General features: G+C 44.2%; 2 protein-coding genes across 3 annotated transcripts; one reads left to right on the top strand and one right to left on the bottom strand.

Moving 5' to 3' along the window:
- The first annotated feature begins 469 nt into the window (after positions 1-469).
- LOC123124623 (probable calcium-binding protein CML25/26) lies at positions 470-1,380 on the top strand. The gene has a single exon (XM_044545208.1). The coding sequence runs from the start codon at positions 470-472 to the stop codon at positions 1,076-1,078; it is 609 nt and encodes a 202-aa protein (XP_044401143.1). The 3' UTR covers positions 1,079-1,380.
- A 3,173-nt stretch (positions 1,381-4,553) lies between these two features.
- On the bottom strand, positions 4,554-15,468 carry LOC123120507 (clathrin heavy chain 1). 2 transcript variants are annotated; one of them, XM_044540520.1, is made up of 30 exons: positions 15,242-15,468; positions 14,885-15,089; positions 13,580-13,668; positions 13,310-13,388; positions 13,066-13,193; positions 12,678-12,776; positions 12,488-12,596; positions 12,237-12,316; positions 11,926-12,153; positions 11,774-11,839; positions 11,068-11,184; positions 10,405-10,602; positions 10,170-10,286; positions 10,014-10,073; positions 9,817-9,903; positions 9,615-9,698; positions 9,395-9,529; positions 9,254-9,316; positions 9,077-9,181; positions 8,874-8,986; positions 8,532-8,784; positions 8,300-8,436; positions 7,939-8,217; positions 6,830-7,832; positions 6,247-6,732; positions 5,995-6,165; positions 5,731-5,916; positions 5,435-5,557; positions 5,236-5,346; positions 4,554-5,141 (listed from the first exon to the last, which is right to left on the bottom strand). In XM_044540520.1, exons 1-30 carry the CDS (start codon positions 15,284-15,286, stop codon positions 4,971-4,973), a joined length of 5,127 nt encoding a protein of 1,708 aa, XP_044396455.1. In that variant the 5' UTR covers positions 15,287-15,468; the 3' UTR covers positions 4,554-4,970. The 2 variants fall into 2 exon arrangements, with proteins under 2 accessions (XP_044396455.1, XP_044396454.1); XM_044540519.1 differs by having other exon boundaries at positions 9,254-9,529.
- Positions 15,469-16,113: the final 645 nt, after the last annotated feature.

Raw genomic sequence — 16,113 nt, forward strand, 5'->3', positions numbered from 1 at the left:
ACTCTTAACAAAAACTACGAAAATGCGCGGATGTTGCCTCAAGTAAAGACCCAAAAAGATTGTTGTGAGGTTACACAATCCAATGGAATTGGGAGTTTTCTCAATACCATGAAAAAATTATCTTGAAAAATCCAGATCTATGGTATGGTATGGCAGAAATGAAGAAATCCGATACCAATGTTTGACGTGAAATATTCCCTCAAAGTCAAGTAATGCAAGAATAATCATTTCTTACTAAAGCTTAGTTGCGACGCTTACTAATTAATTAATTAATTAATTAATGCTCTGGGAATGAAGGACGCACGATGCATCGCAGCAGACGCAGAAAGCTGGTGATCATAACCCTACGCGGCTACGCTCATGGAGCCTGATAGCGTTGCTGACGCGTCGCCACGGTCATGGAACCGGCCATTTTACCCGTACGGAGACCGTACCAGTATATATAGCACCAACACCCACGCGGCACACCATGCCCATCAACCATCAAGGCAATAATCCACGTGAGATTGCAAGCACTTCACCAGCAAAACACGTACTAGAGGTTACAGAGAAGCCAGCAGCAAGCAAGATTGAGCGTTCACGGATGGTGGCCGAGGCCGTGGCGCAGGCGTCGTCGGTGTTCGCCGCCTTCGACAAGGACGGCGACGGAAAGGTGTCGGCCGCCGAGCTGCGCGGCTCCATGACGGCGGCGCTGGGCGAGGAGGTGTCCGAGGAGGAGGCCGCGGCGATCCTGGCCACGGTGGACGCCGACGGCGACGGGCTGCTGGACCAGGAGGAGTTCTCCCGGCTCGGGCTCGGCGCCGCTGGAGACGACGGCGGAGCGGCCGGAGGCGACGACGAGGAGGAGGAGGTGAGGCGGCGGTGCCTGAGGGAGGCGTTCGCGATGTACGCGACGGGAGCCGGCGAGGAGGGCGCCAGGATCACGCCGGCGAGCCTGAGGCGGATGCTGGGCAAGCTGCTGGGGTCCGAGAAGATGGGGCTGGAGGAGTGCAGGGCCATGATCTGCAGGTTCGACCTCAACGGCGACGGCGTCCTCTCCTTCGACGAGTTCAGGGTCATGATGATGGCCAATTTGTAAGGGGTGGTTGGTTTCATTTCATTCGTTTTTTTTTTTTTTTTTGACATGTGATTGCAGTTTCATATGATGGACGTTTCAATTGTATGTTGGGGCTTGGGTGTGATGCTTAAATTTCAAGTTTTCTTCTTTTTCTTTTCAGTTTTGATGATGATGAAGAGAAGTTGACGGTGTCATGTTGTAAATAAGCGCATACCTCTTCCTATTTGACCTGTAGTTTATTGATAAGAATCTTGTTTGTGATTATTTTAAGCAAATGGTAAACCCTCTGTTGACATTATGTTTTACATAAATAATAAAGGATATTGGCGCCACATGTTGGCCTTCATGCGGCGACCCACTTCCTTCTCTCCTTTGCATCAACAATGATTTAATGTTTGAATTTTCAAAAGTTTATCTCTCAAACATTTCATCATTACCTTCATCACGGTGAGATCTTTGAAACTAAATCCCGTGTCAACATGATTTGATTACTTTTTTGTCGGTATTTGCCACAGTACTATGACTACTTACCATGCTATTACTTATTGATAACAACTATTGCCGTAACTATACACAAACTATGTGACAAACGTTCACACTTAAAAATGGTAATATATGATGACATAATCTGGCAACTGGTGCCGACAAAAGAAATTACTGAAACATGTCAACGTGAGATGTTGCTTCAAAGCCCTCATGGAGGAGAACCCAGCGGTGAAAGAAAGGTCGCTAATCGAACTAATGGTTTGCGAGATACTACCTCCGTCCTGGTTTATTAGTCTCTTTCGTATTTTGTGCCAAACTTTAACCTTAGATTTAACTAATAAAATATTAATGCATGTTATAAAAAATAATATCATTGGAACTATGTTCAAATATGAATCCAACGATATAATTTATTATGACATGCACCGACATTTTGTTAGTTAAATCTATAGTCAAAATTTAGCACAAAATACGAAGCGGGCTAATAAATCAGGATGGAGGTCGTATAACATTTCTCAAATGCCCATTTAGCAATTAATATGATGATGTCGGCATGATGTGTAAGATTTCTGAGTGCATGTGTGTGCTCTTTCTATATAGGCAAAATCACATGCATACACGTTGCTACCTTGAATTTCTCATAAAAGAAATCTCGTGAAAAGACCATCTGAGTGCCTACCGTTTTATCCGGCCTAGAGAGAGAAAAGTTTGAGCTCTCGATTCCTTTTTTACGACCTTGGCTTAGTTATAAGTGTGAAACCTTAGGTGGTGCTTTCAAAGATTTGAGACAATTACTCCTAGCAAAGCTGAAGGAAAGTAGATTCAGCGGGGACCTTTCCAAGTGATATCCCTATGGAGGAACAGAGTCAGAGATGCAGGAACTAGGCAAACCCTCCCTCCCCTCGCGTCGCCCCTGCTAGGGCGACTCGGGGGCTCCAAACCCTAGCTCCGCCGCCTCCCCTTTCTTCTCCCCTCCTCCTCGCCGCCGCCTGAGGCCGCCGCCGGGCAAGCCCGGGGTGTCGCCGAGGAAGGTGGCGGCAGGGCCCTGGCGCCCCTGCCTCTGCTGCGGGGGGGCGTGTTCCCTAGGGTGGCGGCCCTGGTCAGAGGGGCGTCACCGGCCCGGCGGCAGGCGGTGGCGCGGGCGTGGTCCGGCGATCCTGGCCGTGTGGATGGCAGGTGCCCCGGTGGACGGGAGCCCTGGTGGCTCGCGGTGGCGCCAGATCTGGCCACCCCTGCCCCCCTGTTTTGAGAGCTCCGCCCCGGCCAGATCTGCCCGACTTCTTTGCGGGCCGCCGGATCTTGCGTCGTGGGGGTGGTGGAGGCGAGGATTCGCAGACCGGGAGAAATTCCAGGCCGGCCTCGTCGGTCTTGGCGGCGGCGACGCTCGTGGCGCCGTTCCCCTCCCTGGAGGCGCCGTTCAGGTCAGATCCGTCGCCCCCCATCCCTCTAGTCTCCCGGGTGAAAACCTCAACTCTGTTGGGCGGCGGCGGCGCCCTCGGCGTCGCGTCCTTCCTGAAGGCGCCGTTTTTGGGAGCTAGGTGGGCAGTGGGCTCCTCGGCGATGTGGTGGGTGTGCAGCGGCGGCAGTAGCTGGTCTTCTTTGTCGGCGGCGAGTTCGTCAGCGGCTCAACGCCTACAGGGACACTATGCTACTGCTCCTCCGTCCGTTCCGTTCCGGCAGCTCTTCCTCATCCGTGTCCAGTCCGTGGGTGTTGGGTGGTGCTCTGCTCCTTGAGATCATTTCGTGGCTAGTCGGGTGAGCTAGGTTCCTTTCCAAATGCAGCCTGCCGGTGTCTTTCCTCCCAGGTTCTAGGGTGAACTGCTACACTGTCAACGGTTCGGCGCCTTCGAGCCAGGCAAGGAGACAGGGGTCTTCTTTGACAGTGGAGCTGGGAGGACATGGCAATCCGGGGCCGCTGGTGATTTGGCGACGGCGTGCCCTTCCTCGCCGTCCGTAATGCTGCTCCTGTGCTGACATTCTCCTTCTCCCTGGTGATTTGTATGCGATTGAGGACCTACACATACCCGAGCTGCGTGTCTCCTTGTTCGATCCTTTAGCTGGGTATGTGTGAGGCTTGTGTGCTGTTGTCCAGCGCCTCTGTATCTTGTCGGTTTTTTTCGCTTTCTTGTGTTGGTTTCGAGTTTGTAATCCTGGCCGGTTGATGGCTTTGTTAATTCAAAGCCGGGCTCTTCTGGAGCCTTCGTTCTAAAAAGTGATATCCCTATGTAAAGAAAACAAGGGAAAGGGCGCCTTGATGTGCAAGAAGGGAGAAGGAACCCACTGGTTTCCATATGGGCAGTCGTCCTTCGCCGTAGTTTGACCTGTAATTGCCGACGACAGGACACAGAGTCAACTCTTCTTGCTACCTTGACGAATGTCGAGTAGAGAAGCAACAGAACAGGAGAATTATGGGTAACTGACCGGGCTTAACCAAGAGAAGCATGCATCGAGACATGTTGTTGGGTGACAAACAAAGGCTCACGAGCAAGTAGATGGGCTGACTAAAGGTGACAGATGCTTGTCAACGCACGCAGCTGGTGCAAACAAACAGGAACTGGACGAAAACCAAGCGGTAAAAGCAGAAACCGGCAGCCTCCAACTGTTATAGCCGCCGGCTTTTAGTTGCAACTGGATGCACATTCTAGACCATTCTGGAGTGGTCCCTTCTTGAATACTTGAATGGATTGGGTCCTTCCAGGATGGACATTCTTGATATATTTTTCAGACGTCTTGAATGGACTAGAATGAACATTACTGGACCCACGCGCCTACCGTCAGCACCCATCTCCATGAATATGAAATTGACGAGTAGTTTCGCGGAACTTCTGGTTCGCGTGGAGCATGACCATTCACAAAACAACCATCAAGGAGCGGAGTAGAGTCAGTTATACATTCTGTCGGACTTGAGCACTGCTAGTACGATGCATGGAAAAAACTATAGACACATCAGCAATTCAGAAGTACAACAAAAACGTTCATTCAATTACAAAAAAAATCTAAGCACTGGACAAGAGATCGAAACCGGTAATTAACAACATACAGACAGTATTTGATGTGTTTATGGCTGGCAGCAACACCAACACCGACGAGTTGTACATGCAGAATGTCTACAAACTTTCAATATAACACCTATACAAATGGTACCAGGGGCCTAACCAGTCACGCTGCTGCTCATCCTATCCGACCGTAATATAATATATATAATATAGCAATCCTGTAATTAACTCAAACTCGGCTAGAGATTTCGCTTGCCAAAATTGTCCTGGTACCAAAAGAATATCAACTGGAACAACCAATGACGCAGATATACACCTTGGAGGATACCTCTCCGGGATAGATATTCATGATTGTCTCCCTCCCTCTGCGTCAACTGAAATACTTCACATCATCTGTACTCTTCAAATTCATACAACAGAGGTTGGTTGACTCAGTAGCTTCCCATTGGAGGCATCCCGTATGCTGGCATTGGACCAGGACCCATCGGAGGCATACCCATCCCGCCCATCGGCGGCATGCCCATTCCGCCCATCGGAGGTGGACCGCCCATCATGCCGGGCGGAGCAGGCAAGGCCAGAGGAAGCAATTGAGCGTACATGTTCTGCCAAACAGAACGCAGCTTGTCATGATGGCTGCTTAAGGATGAATAATAATAGGTCGTTCAACCAAACCGAAGGGGGGAACTTCAAGATTACCTGCTGCGCAACTAGTTCTTTCTCTTCGTTCTCTTTAGCTTTTTCTTCCTTCTGCGATTCTATCCTGTCCTTCACCAAATCATCTACCTTGTTTGTGTACTCACGGATGAACTGCATGGACAGCAACAACACCATTATAGCCAAATAATAAATAGGTGGACATTTCCAATTCCAAACATTCACATGGAAAGATGTATACCTGTAATAGATAGGGAAATGCGAAATCCAGCATGTTATTCGTCCATGCAAGCTCAAGAGCAACATCCGCACGAATCAAGTCGTAGCAAATGAAGAGGCAAGAAGCAAAACATTCTTTCTTTCCCTGCAAGAAAACCAGACATCTTTAGTGGTAAGAAAAGCAATATCACGTGCTGCCAACAGACACTGGAGGCAGATTCCATGCCAGAGGACTAAAGTTCAAAAATTACAATAGAAAATTCACACTGCTAAACCAGCACAAGAAAAGGCATAACTCAATTCGCATAGAATTCAGACCTGTTCGATGAAATAGACAAGCAAGTCCTCTGACAGCTCACGGTCACCAGACTGTGAGCATGTCTCCATGCAATCCTTGTACATGTTGTCTTTCTTCGATAGGGCAATAGATTGCTTCCATCTGCCAGCCTTCTTGTAAATGTAGGCAGCAATCCTTCTCATCTCAAGCAACTCATGCTTCTCAAGCTGGTCAACAAGAGCAGGCACTGGTTATAAAAACAGTAATAACATCAACAAGTATTCATATTTGTCTAGTTCTCTTACTTTCTGGGCAAGACCTATCTGATCAAAGTTATCATGCATGTCAACAGATTCACGGAGCCTCTCGTAGTCCTCCTCTTCGACATAAAGCTCATTCAAAGCTTCATTGACAGCAGAGACATTGTTGCTCTGAACTGCAACCATGTACGGTTTCACAAGATGCAACTGACCAGCCTGCATAAAAATAACAGAACAGTTCAAAGTTTTAGCATGGTATATAATCTAAGACACCAAAATCTTCAATTAGGTACAAACCTTGCGCATTATATCTACAACTCTGGTATGATCCAAACGAAGTGCAAGCACATTGAGAAGATCATTGATGAGATCAGGGTGCTCTTGCAAATAGAAATGCACTGCCTTGTAATAAATCTCAACATTTGCAACTTTAACGCAAACATCCTTAAATTGCATGTGATCCCATGCATCTGGAGAATGGTTCATGATAGTGGTAGCAGCATTGTCAAATTCATCATATTGAATGTATAGGTATGTAAGCTCTTTCCAGTGCTGTTGTTCATCACAAGCACGGATAAGCTTAGGAATGTTGAGACGGGTGGAGAAGAGTTTGATGTGTTCCATGAGCTTCTCAGGGCGGTATCTAGCATAGAGAACTCCCAATTCAGTAAAGATGCCCATGTGTGCCCGCTCAAGTCCAAGACCACTCTCCATGAGGGAAATAAGTTCACTGAAACAACCTCTGTTCTGGTAGTATTCACTCACTTCCTCCAAGTCATCAACCTAAACAAAAAAGAAGGCATGTCAGAAAGGATGAGATGAAAAAGGTCCTCGGAAAGGAACATATATTAAGCTCAAAAGGATGTCCCTGCTTATATACCTGAATGATAATGTTGAGACCACAGATTTGTGCTAGACGGAACTCCTCAGCGTCAACACAAGCAAAGCAGACCTCCTTCCATGTTTTAGCGCTGTTAGCCTTGCGAGCAGCATCTACAGCTCCTTGGAACTGCTTCAGCTTGACCAAGGTGACAGCCAGCTTAGCCCAGTTTGAGATGAAGGCATAGATGATCTTTGCAGCTTCGTAGAGCTCTTCGTCATACAGACGGTCGCCAACATTTTGGAGATTGGCAACATTCGGCATCAGAATAAACTCTTCAATGTCACTGAGTCTATCAATCTTAGCATATGCAAAGATGAGTTCGCTGTCGACTTTGGGCTCCCTTGCCTTTTGCCTTACCATCAGCAAGTACTTGACCAAATCATGGTATACATTGGCTTCCTCAGCAGCACGGATGACATCAAGGAAATGTGTCACATCATCTGCACGAATGAAGGACTCGATTGCTTCGCTGACTAGACCTTCACGCAACTGGGCCTTGGCAACCTGGCTCCAGACAGCATCTTCTTCAACACGGAATGCAAACTCTTCCGCCCTTTCTATGCTTCGGATGTTATCCAACAGAACATCGACAGCCTGCACATTTAAGTTGAACTTCTTGAATATGGCAAAAGCCTCCTCATAAAGTTGCGCTTCAACTGCTACTTCTCCAACGGCAGGACCATCAAAGTTGTCTAGTCTGTTAACATAGTCCATGACCCTAGATGAGTCTGCCTTGATGGCTGTCAAGATGAGCAGATTCTGAAGATTGAAGTTTCCACTGAACGCGGAATTCTGAAGGACAATCTTCTCAAGAAGTTCAATCAGTTCATGAGGGAGGTCAGCTGTCATGAAAGCCTTAACAGCAGCAGAAACTTGCTCAGGACTCTTGCTTTCGGGCAATGCAGTAGAAACCACTTGGTCAATGAACTGCCTTCTATATTCATTATCAGGCTGTAGAACTTTATCCCACAGATCACCGTCCATTCTTTCAACCACATACCTGAAAATTCAAATCACATGATTTGAGCATGTAAGCAGACACCCAATGGATATAAAGATTCAGAACATCAACATGGCATCAGAAGGACAAAAAACTATTTATATACCTAGCTTGCAGCTTGAACAGCGAGTTTTTGTTGGTAACATTGATAAGTTCTTCATCGCACTGTCCACGTCTGTAAGCAACAACAGCAAGAGTAGGATCCCTCTTTTCACAGTATTTACCCACCACACGGGAGTCATAGAACGGGTTGGTAGTAAGGAAATGCTCAGGATTGTTGTTGCTGTCAATGATAATTTTCCCAAGAGCATTGTGGACATGCACATCTTGGCTACCCTCACTCACTAAGTGCTCCAGGAATTGTGTCAGTAAACGTAGACGGTTCCTGGTTAAAAATAGTAAACAAATAAGACCAAAAGAAAAGGCAGGTGCGCATGTGTGTACAGGATAAGAGCTAAGAATCAAACCTCTTCTCGCATTCATCAACCAGCGGCTCGACAGGAAGAAGAGATCGAACAGACAAAATCAAACCCTTAATGAAATCTTCCGGGCACTCGTCATCAAGTAACTGCCCCACTACCAACGGAGCATTTCCAGGGTTCACCTACAATACAGAGAAAAGGGTAAATAGCCATTCATATACTCGACATATTAGAAGAATGATACTCAAATAAAACTAAATTCATGAGAGTTATATACCTTCTGTACATAGCCTTCGATGTACCGGAGCATATTGTTTGTGTACAGATAGTGAGTAAGATCTGGAACAAAACCAAAGCGATCGCAGACATTTATGAGTGGACGGGCATCAGGTAGTTTTGCTTCCATCAGAAAGTTCTTTGTCTTCTCAGCATCGTAAAAGTTAGACTCTCTTGTGACTCGCTCAACTTCTTTAATCTGTCCAGTCCTTGCAGCTGATTCTATATATTTGAAATGGATATCTGGATCCTCACTGTTCCATGTGATTAAGTCAAATATTAAAGTGTGACGCAGTAAGAAAAGGGCAAACAGAACATACCAAGTTACATCAGGCATAAGTACCTTGAGCTCAAATAGGACCCTAGGAAGAAGTAGAGCCCCTCGTATGATTTAAATTGTTCGAACAGTTTAATACAAGCGTCAACTCCAAGCTGCTCACAGTATTCCTTGGCGGCCTACAGATGAATTTGATAATTAGAACAAAGAGAGGGGGGAGGGGGTGGGGGGAGCAGCAACGAGAAAGGGAAGGTAACTGTGCAGGTTACCTGCACAACAATTTGAAGATTTCCTCTCAGGTTGACCAGTAAAAGGTCCTTCATGCATTCCAGTGCCCATTCTTTAGAAAGGGTTCCAAAGAACTCAACGAGTGCCTGTGCAAGAAAGTAGTCAGTGGACCAGAAAAAAAATAGACTGCTGGCCAATTATAACTGAAGAGAACAAACCTGCGGCTCAATAGCATGGGTATTCACGATAACACGCTTGATATCAGGTAACTCTGCGTAGTGCTGCATTGCAGTATAAGAATAATTAGATAGCGAGCCAAAGAGAATCAACCCAAACTGAATCCGTGCAAAAATACTCACCTGGAGAGCCCGCAAGTACAAGCCAGCCTTTTCACACAGCTGAGCAATACGAGGGCGATCGTAGTGACTGAACATACCATTAGCAAGGATGGCATCGGCAACATTTGGGTAAGTTACCAAGTTGATCTCCAAAACCTAGAATGGATTCAGACAGAAGCTACTGAGTAATGAATGAAACATGTATGGTAGCCATCTATATTCAAAAAACGTAAATGCTAACCTTGGTTTGAAGAAAAGCATGCTCTTCCAAATTTGGTTTGAGAACATCCAACAGAAAAGCTGTTGCTTCTCGTATCATATTTCTCTGTCAACAAAAGATGCATAAGGCAAAGAATTACAGCCAAAATTCATAGTAAAAAGTGCGAAAAGAATATTACAAATCAACAAAGCATAATAAGCATTTATGTGAACAGAAAGGCTACCTGAAGGAAGAGATCAGTTATGGTATTATAATCCAGCGGGCAACCCCCCTCCATTTGTGACATCATGAGAGCAAAGTTGACAGCTCCCTGACCAGGAACACACAGGATATACAGTTAGGCGATTTATGCAGATCAAAGAACCACACAATCAAGTATAAAATATTTCACCCTGGCACAGTTCTTAAACAAACTATTACCTGTGGATCCGTACGTAAGATGGTCTGGAGGAGGAAGAGGTAGTCCGGAGTGTATCCAACCTGGAATAGCAAGAGTGTTAGGTCAACAGTTAATGTCCAAACTGAACACAGGTATAACAACTGAAAACAAGATTTAACAGTACCAAAGCACTATACCTGCTTTGAGTATATAAGGATCTTGTCAAACTCCCTCCTCTCAGCAAAAGCGGCGACGACTTTCGGGGTTGCCCTAGCCTTTATGTATATTTTTAGCGCAAGATCATTGTCTACCGTCTGCAATAACATACCACTGAGTGAACATTCCGGACACAATAGTGAACAAAATTAATGGAAGCACGGCTATATCTAATGGCTCTATGCAATCACGAAACATGGCAGAACACAATTTTACCTTTACAAGATCTCCAAGCTCTTCACTGCACTCCAACTTGTCTTCCGCCAACCAATTTTCCAAAAGGTTCTTCTTGTTCTGATTGACAACAAGTCGAGATAACTCAAGGGATTCATAAGCATTGAGCTTCCCTCGAGTAAGCAATGTGCCAAAGTACTGCAACAGTGGAGGTGTTTGTCCAGCTTGAACAGGAACACTCTGCATGTGAAGCACAAAAACAGAATGAGCCAAGCAGAAGAACCTACAATTAAAGCAGATTATACAAGGGTAACATCTAAAATAAGAAGAAACTTTTTGGCCGTTGTGTTTCGCTTAACAAATAATACCTTCAAATAAGGAATAGAGATGTTAACACTATAAGCAGATTAACTGTATATGTGAAAGAAGATAATATGTCTTTGTAGGTGTACATTTCTAGTCCTAACCCAATAATACTTCCAGGAAAAGATAACTACCAAGAGTTTGGCGTTGTAAAAAAATTAGCAAAGCCCTGATTTTAATAATCCTTTTGATGAAAATTTATACGGTAAGCACACTTTATAAGTCACACAGTTCAGTATGAAGAATGGCTGGCTCGTTAAGAAGGAATACAATGGTGGCAACTGAGCAGCAGAAAGGAAATAAGCATTAAGAGCTTCATAGGCAGCATGAAAAGAAAGGGACCTGGAATTTGGCAACAGTCTCGGGAGTTCGTAGAAGACCCTGCGGGGACTCTGCAGCCAACTCTGCTGCTTCCTTGTATTTTGTCTGTGCGAACAGTTCCTGGAATCTTTGCACAACCTGCAATTCAGAAACTTCAAAACTTAGTATCTACACATCAAAATGTGGCATGAAGGATAAGATAAACATCTCAAACTCTACAGTGAGCATAGAACTCAACTACATGACTAGTTAACTGCAAGTGTAAGCACTCCAGTACCAACCAATAAGTACTCACAGAGAAAACAATCAGCACTCCATTGCCACTAAGACAAAACAGTTACTGTAACAAGGTATAGGCGGAAAAAGATTAGTGCCATCTAGGGAACAGTTAGTGACGACTGCCAAAATAATTAAACGAGCAAACATGAAATTTCCAACTATGAATGAGAAGTGTGCTAAGTGATTACGTAAACAGCTTGAAAAGACTTAAGTGCTCATTCAGCAAGAATGCAAGTGCTAAATGTAGTAGACTGAAACATGTCACCTACACAATTTCCAATGGAATACGAAGAAATTAGCAACAAATAGCTCAACAATTTAGCAAGGAACTACTCACGAACAAAACTTGTACTAACTAATTATGCAAAAATACAAGCATAGGTAAAAAGAGCAGGTGCCACAAAATATAAATCATCATACACAGAAGAAAATTAGCTGCGGAGCTTACCAAGTTCTCCGCCCCAGGGAGATTGGCTCTTTTGGCAAGATTCACGGCAAGTTCAAGGTTGTTTAACTGCATGCACCAGAATGTATTAAAACTTTAAAAGGATTAACTAACATACACATGGCCAAGGGATCAAAGAAAGTAAAACAACATACTTGACCACTGACAAAAGGAACAACAGTTGCATCGTTAACTGTGGCATGCAAAACCTGCCCTCTTCTGTTAATGGCATAAAATCCACCGGTTGTTGAAGACTCTGCAGTCAAGAATATGGGGTCTGGACTGATTCTATTTCTATAAACTGCCGCAGCAGTTTCCAAGTCATATACAAACAGCAGCCCAAGCTTCGTAATTACATAGACAAGGCCATACTTTTGAGAGATCTGTAACCAAAAGAAGATAAAACGAATTATATCTATGTGGTAGCTAATATAGGGTATACATCCTGTGGGACTTAAAATAATACCTGCATGGCTACAGGAAAATCATCCTGGAAATCTGGTGGGAAGAAGAGATCGGCTTGTTTCTTGGAAAAGCCAGGTTTCCCTGCATGAAATGAACCGACAACGAAAGTAAGAACAGAGGAACGAATCTAAACAAAATAAAAGCAAAATTCTAATGGCCATGCGGTAGACAAGTTTGCTCTACTAAGAATTTGAATTTGAATGCAAAAACAAAAATACTGAAAAGTAGAACTTCAGGGTTCTAAACACAAACCTGGCTGGGCGCCCAGTTCAATAATATGCAACTTAGAAGTAAGTGTTCCAGCATTAGATGCCTTAGAAGCAAAACAGATGAGGGTGGATGGGTTCTCGTTGCCAGGAACCTGGTTAGGAAAACCAAGCACAGTTGTTAAACACTAGACGATAAACAATTATATAAGCAGCACTAAATAACTCAACAGTACCTTGAATGTTGCAAAAGAAGCAGCATGGGCTTCAAGTGCTTGACTACGCTGCTGATCCACAGAAAAAAGTTGCATATTTCCCTTTACCAGCTGTGGCCTCTGATAGGTGAAAAGGAAAGCTCATCAATATGAGAAGCACATATGACAAAGTATATCGTTTAATAAGTGCCTACAACAACTGCTTGCTGGCTCACTGTTGTAAATTTGCTTCGAATTTTGGACAATTATAAGTTATATTCTTACACACCAAGAGGGGTCAAAAATCATCGAGATAGAAATGTCAGCAAGAGAGGCAAAAGCAATTGTGATCTTTATATTGCGTTCAATTCTGAACACAGAAGTGCACTACGTTACGATGACACATATCAAGAATGCCTGTTAAGCATACCTCTGGAGCACCAGGTGCAATTCCAATAAGCACGAGCCACTTCTCCGCTGGATCACACCGATAGTTGATAATCTGATTATTAGCCAAATTAGCTGTCCTATCGAACATCTTAATGGGCTCAGAATCTCCTGCATCCCAACAAAAGCAAGCGATGATTATCTTGGTTTTGTATTCGTAGCACCAAATCATGCAAAGCTGGAAGCACTTAAACCGACAATAACTATGATTTGTCAAGAGGAGTAACCTTCAATTGACCAGTGATACACTGATGCCTGTGTTACTAAACCCAGCAACTTTGGGGTGATCCATTTCCAAAACACAACCTGCAATTGTAGAAGAGGAGATATGCAAGATAATGTATCGAGTAAGATTACATATTACTACCTCCGTCCCATAATATAAGAACATTTTTTACACAAGTGTAGTGTCAAAAACGCTCCTATATTACGAGACGGAGGGAGTAGCATTTAAACAAAAGGAACAAGAACACTTGAAAATAATTTAAAACATTTACCTGCTCAGGCATCTGGTGCGACTTGATTTTAGTTTTAGCTTCAATATTAAAGATTTGCAGGTGATCCTGCGTGGTTCCAGGTATTTGAGCTGCAAAAATAATTAGGTGGAATGTTATCATGTCTATTCGTAAACTCCTTAAATACATAGATCAAAGTAAATATACGGTACTGCTTAAGTATGAATATGCATTTTCTACACACAAAAAAAACACAAGCAGCTATGTAGCAGCCAGACAAACTCTATGCTATCGATGCATGGACCAGTCATTTCAACTTTATACGATTTAAGATAGACAATTCTGATTCTGCAAGAACATCACTTCTCAGCTATCTGTTTATTTGCAGAACTGATATCACTATTGTATTTGCATGTAGACAGCATCGTAAAAAAATTATCAAATTTAAGATAGACAACTCTGATTCTGCAAGTAGACAATTCTGATTCAGGAAGAATTTGCATATTCCTCCACGTGCATATCTTGTGCATATTTCGTTTTAGTTGTTAAACAACATGCATACTGCCGGATCCTACCCTACAGTTTTCCCTCAAAACAAAGGTAGCATTTTCCTTGACAAAAGTAGGCCGTAGACAATACAGGCAGATCCAATTCGTGGAGAAGTCATTGATTCAAATGAGAACAACAGCGTACAATGGCTCGCACAGGTCCATATATTAACTCTTACGGTGACCTACCCAAAGTCCAAGCTAAGCTCAACTATAAGGAATCTAAGTCATGGTCATGGTTACAGTATAGGCAAAATAGACGCCATGCAATCCATGGAAACTCTGAACTCAATGCACAACCAATAAGCAGCTATCACATGCATTTAAAGTGTAGGATGTCAGTAGACATCAGCACAAGCTAGAAAGGATGTATGTGACCTTTCATGGGATCATTCATTTTTCGAAGTCTAGAACATATGTATTCATCGCAATTCAACGACAATCTTAAGATATTAGATCACCAGGCTGTCTTTCTGACATGGGCATGATATCATAACGGAATTATCTATATATGCAAATAATGACAAGCGTATTCATCACTGAGATACTGTGCTATTTGTCATTGTAAGTGTGGAAATAATTGCCAATCGCCACTCTAAGCTAACAGATCCCCAGCTGAAACTTGATCGCAGGTTTCTATGCAAATTAATAGCCACTGCACCATTTGCACATTGTACTAAGTACGGAGCTACAGGATGAGATCACCGCCCAACTCTGACAGATCCCACGGCGGACTAGGATGGAAGCAGCAGCAAGTATGAAAACGAGATCCCAGAGGCAAGGGGTCGGCGAGATCTACCTTTGAGCGCGAGGATCCTGGTGTTGGGGTTCATGAGCGCGGAGTCGGCGGTAATGGGCCTGCGGAGGGGCTGGCTGGGCATGGCCATGTCGATGATGACGACGCTATTCTGCGGCGAGGTCTCCCGGACGCAGATGTACCTGTCCGACTCCATGGTGACGTGGGTGAAGGTAATGAACTGCGGCGCGATCCCCAGGCTCGTCAGCTGCAAGCAACAACGCCATGACGACGAGTCAGTCAGTCAGTCAGTCAGTCAGTCGAGTCGGTCGGCCGCAAGCTCCGGCCCCTGCCGGGAGATCTGATCTGACCCCCGAAAGGGGGGGCGGAAGCGGACAGCATGATGCGCGCGCGTGTTACCGTGAGGGCCTCGCGCATGGCGATGGGGGCGTTGGCCGCCGCCATGGCGGCAGACGGCGGTGGCGAGAGGACACAGTCGGAGGGGAGGGGAGTCGTGCGTCGTCTCGCCCGGCCGGTGCGAGCGAGCGAGCGAGAGATCGGATCTGATCTGAGGACAGGGCGAGGAGGAACCAACGGGGCAGAGAAGATGGATGGAATTTTTAGTAGTGGGGTGTCTGTTGGAAGTCTTTTTGCACATTAGCCCTCCAGCGTCTCCATAATGACAGCGGTGCACGCTAAGCTTAGCTTTTCTTTAGCAAGTACGGCATGTTTGTTTGAGTATCTAATTACTACTACCAAAAGTGCGAAAGAATTTAGAATTAATATGCTTTTAGATCTCCTGTCAAAAAATAGATATCAGTTAATCAACATTTAAGAGCTTGTAGTTCGTGCATCGCCCTATTATTATAGAACAATCAACGCTAAATAAAACCTTTTGTAGTGTGTAGTGCTCCTTCTGTTTCTTTTTACTCTGCATATTATGTTTGTTGACTTTGTTCTAAGTCAAACTTTATGAAGTTTCATCAAGTTTATTAAAAAATCCAAATCTTAAAATATCAAATCAATGGCGTTAGGTTCATCATTGAATATACTTTCATGTTGTATGTATTTGATGTTATATATGTTGATATCTTTTAATATAAATTTGGTTAAAATTTATAAATTTAACTCAAAACGAATTTAATATTTTAAATAAAAAACAAAGGAAATATCACAAGTTACCTCCATGATGCATAGTATCATAGGTTAGTATCTTATATGGCCTAGTATTATTTTACACGACTCATATTAACACTTCATTTTATATGGTATGGTATCACGCTATGATATTC

This window comes from Triticum aestivum, chromosome 5D (genome assembly GCF_018294505.1).
Source record: "Triticum aestivum cultivar Chinese Spring chromosome 5D, IWGSC CS RefSeq v2.1, whole genome shotgun sequence".
Lineage (NCBI taxonomy): Eukaryota > Viridiplantae > Streptophyta > Magnoliopsida > Poales > Poaceae > Triticum > Triticum aestivum.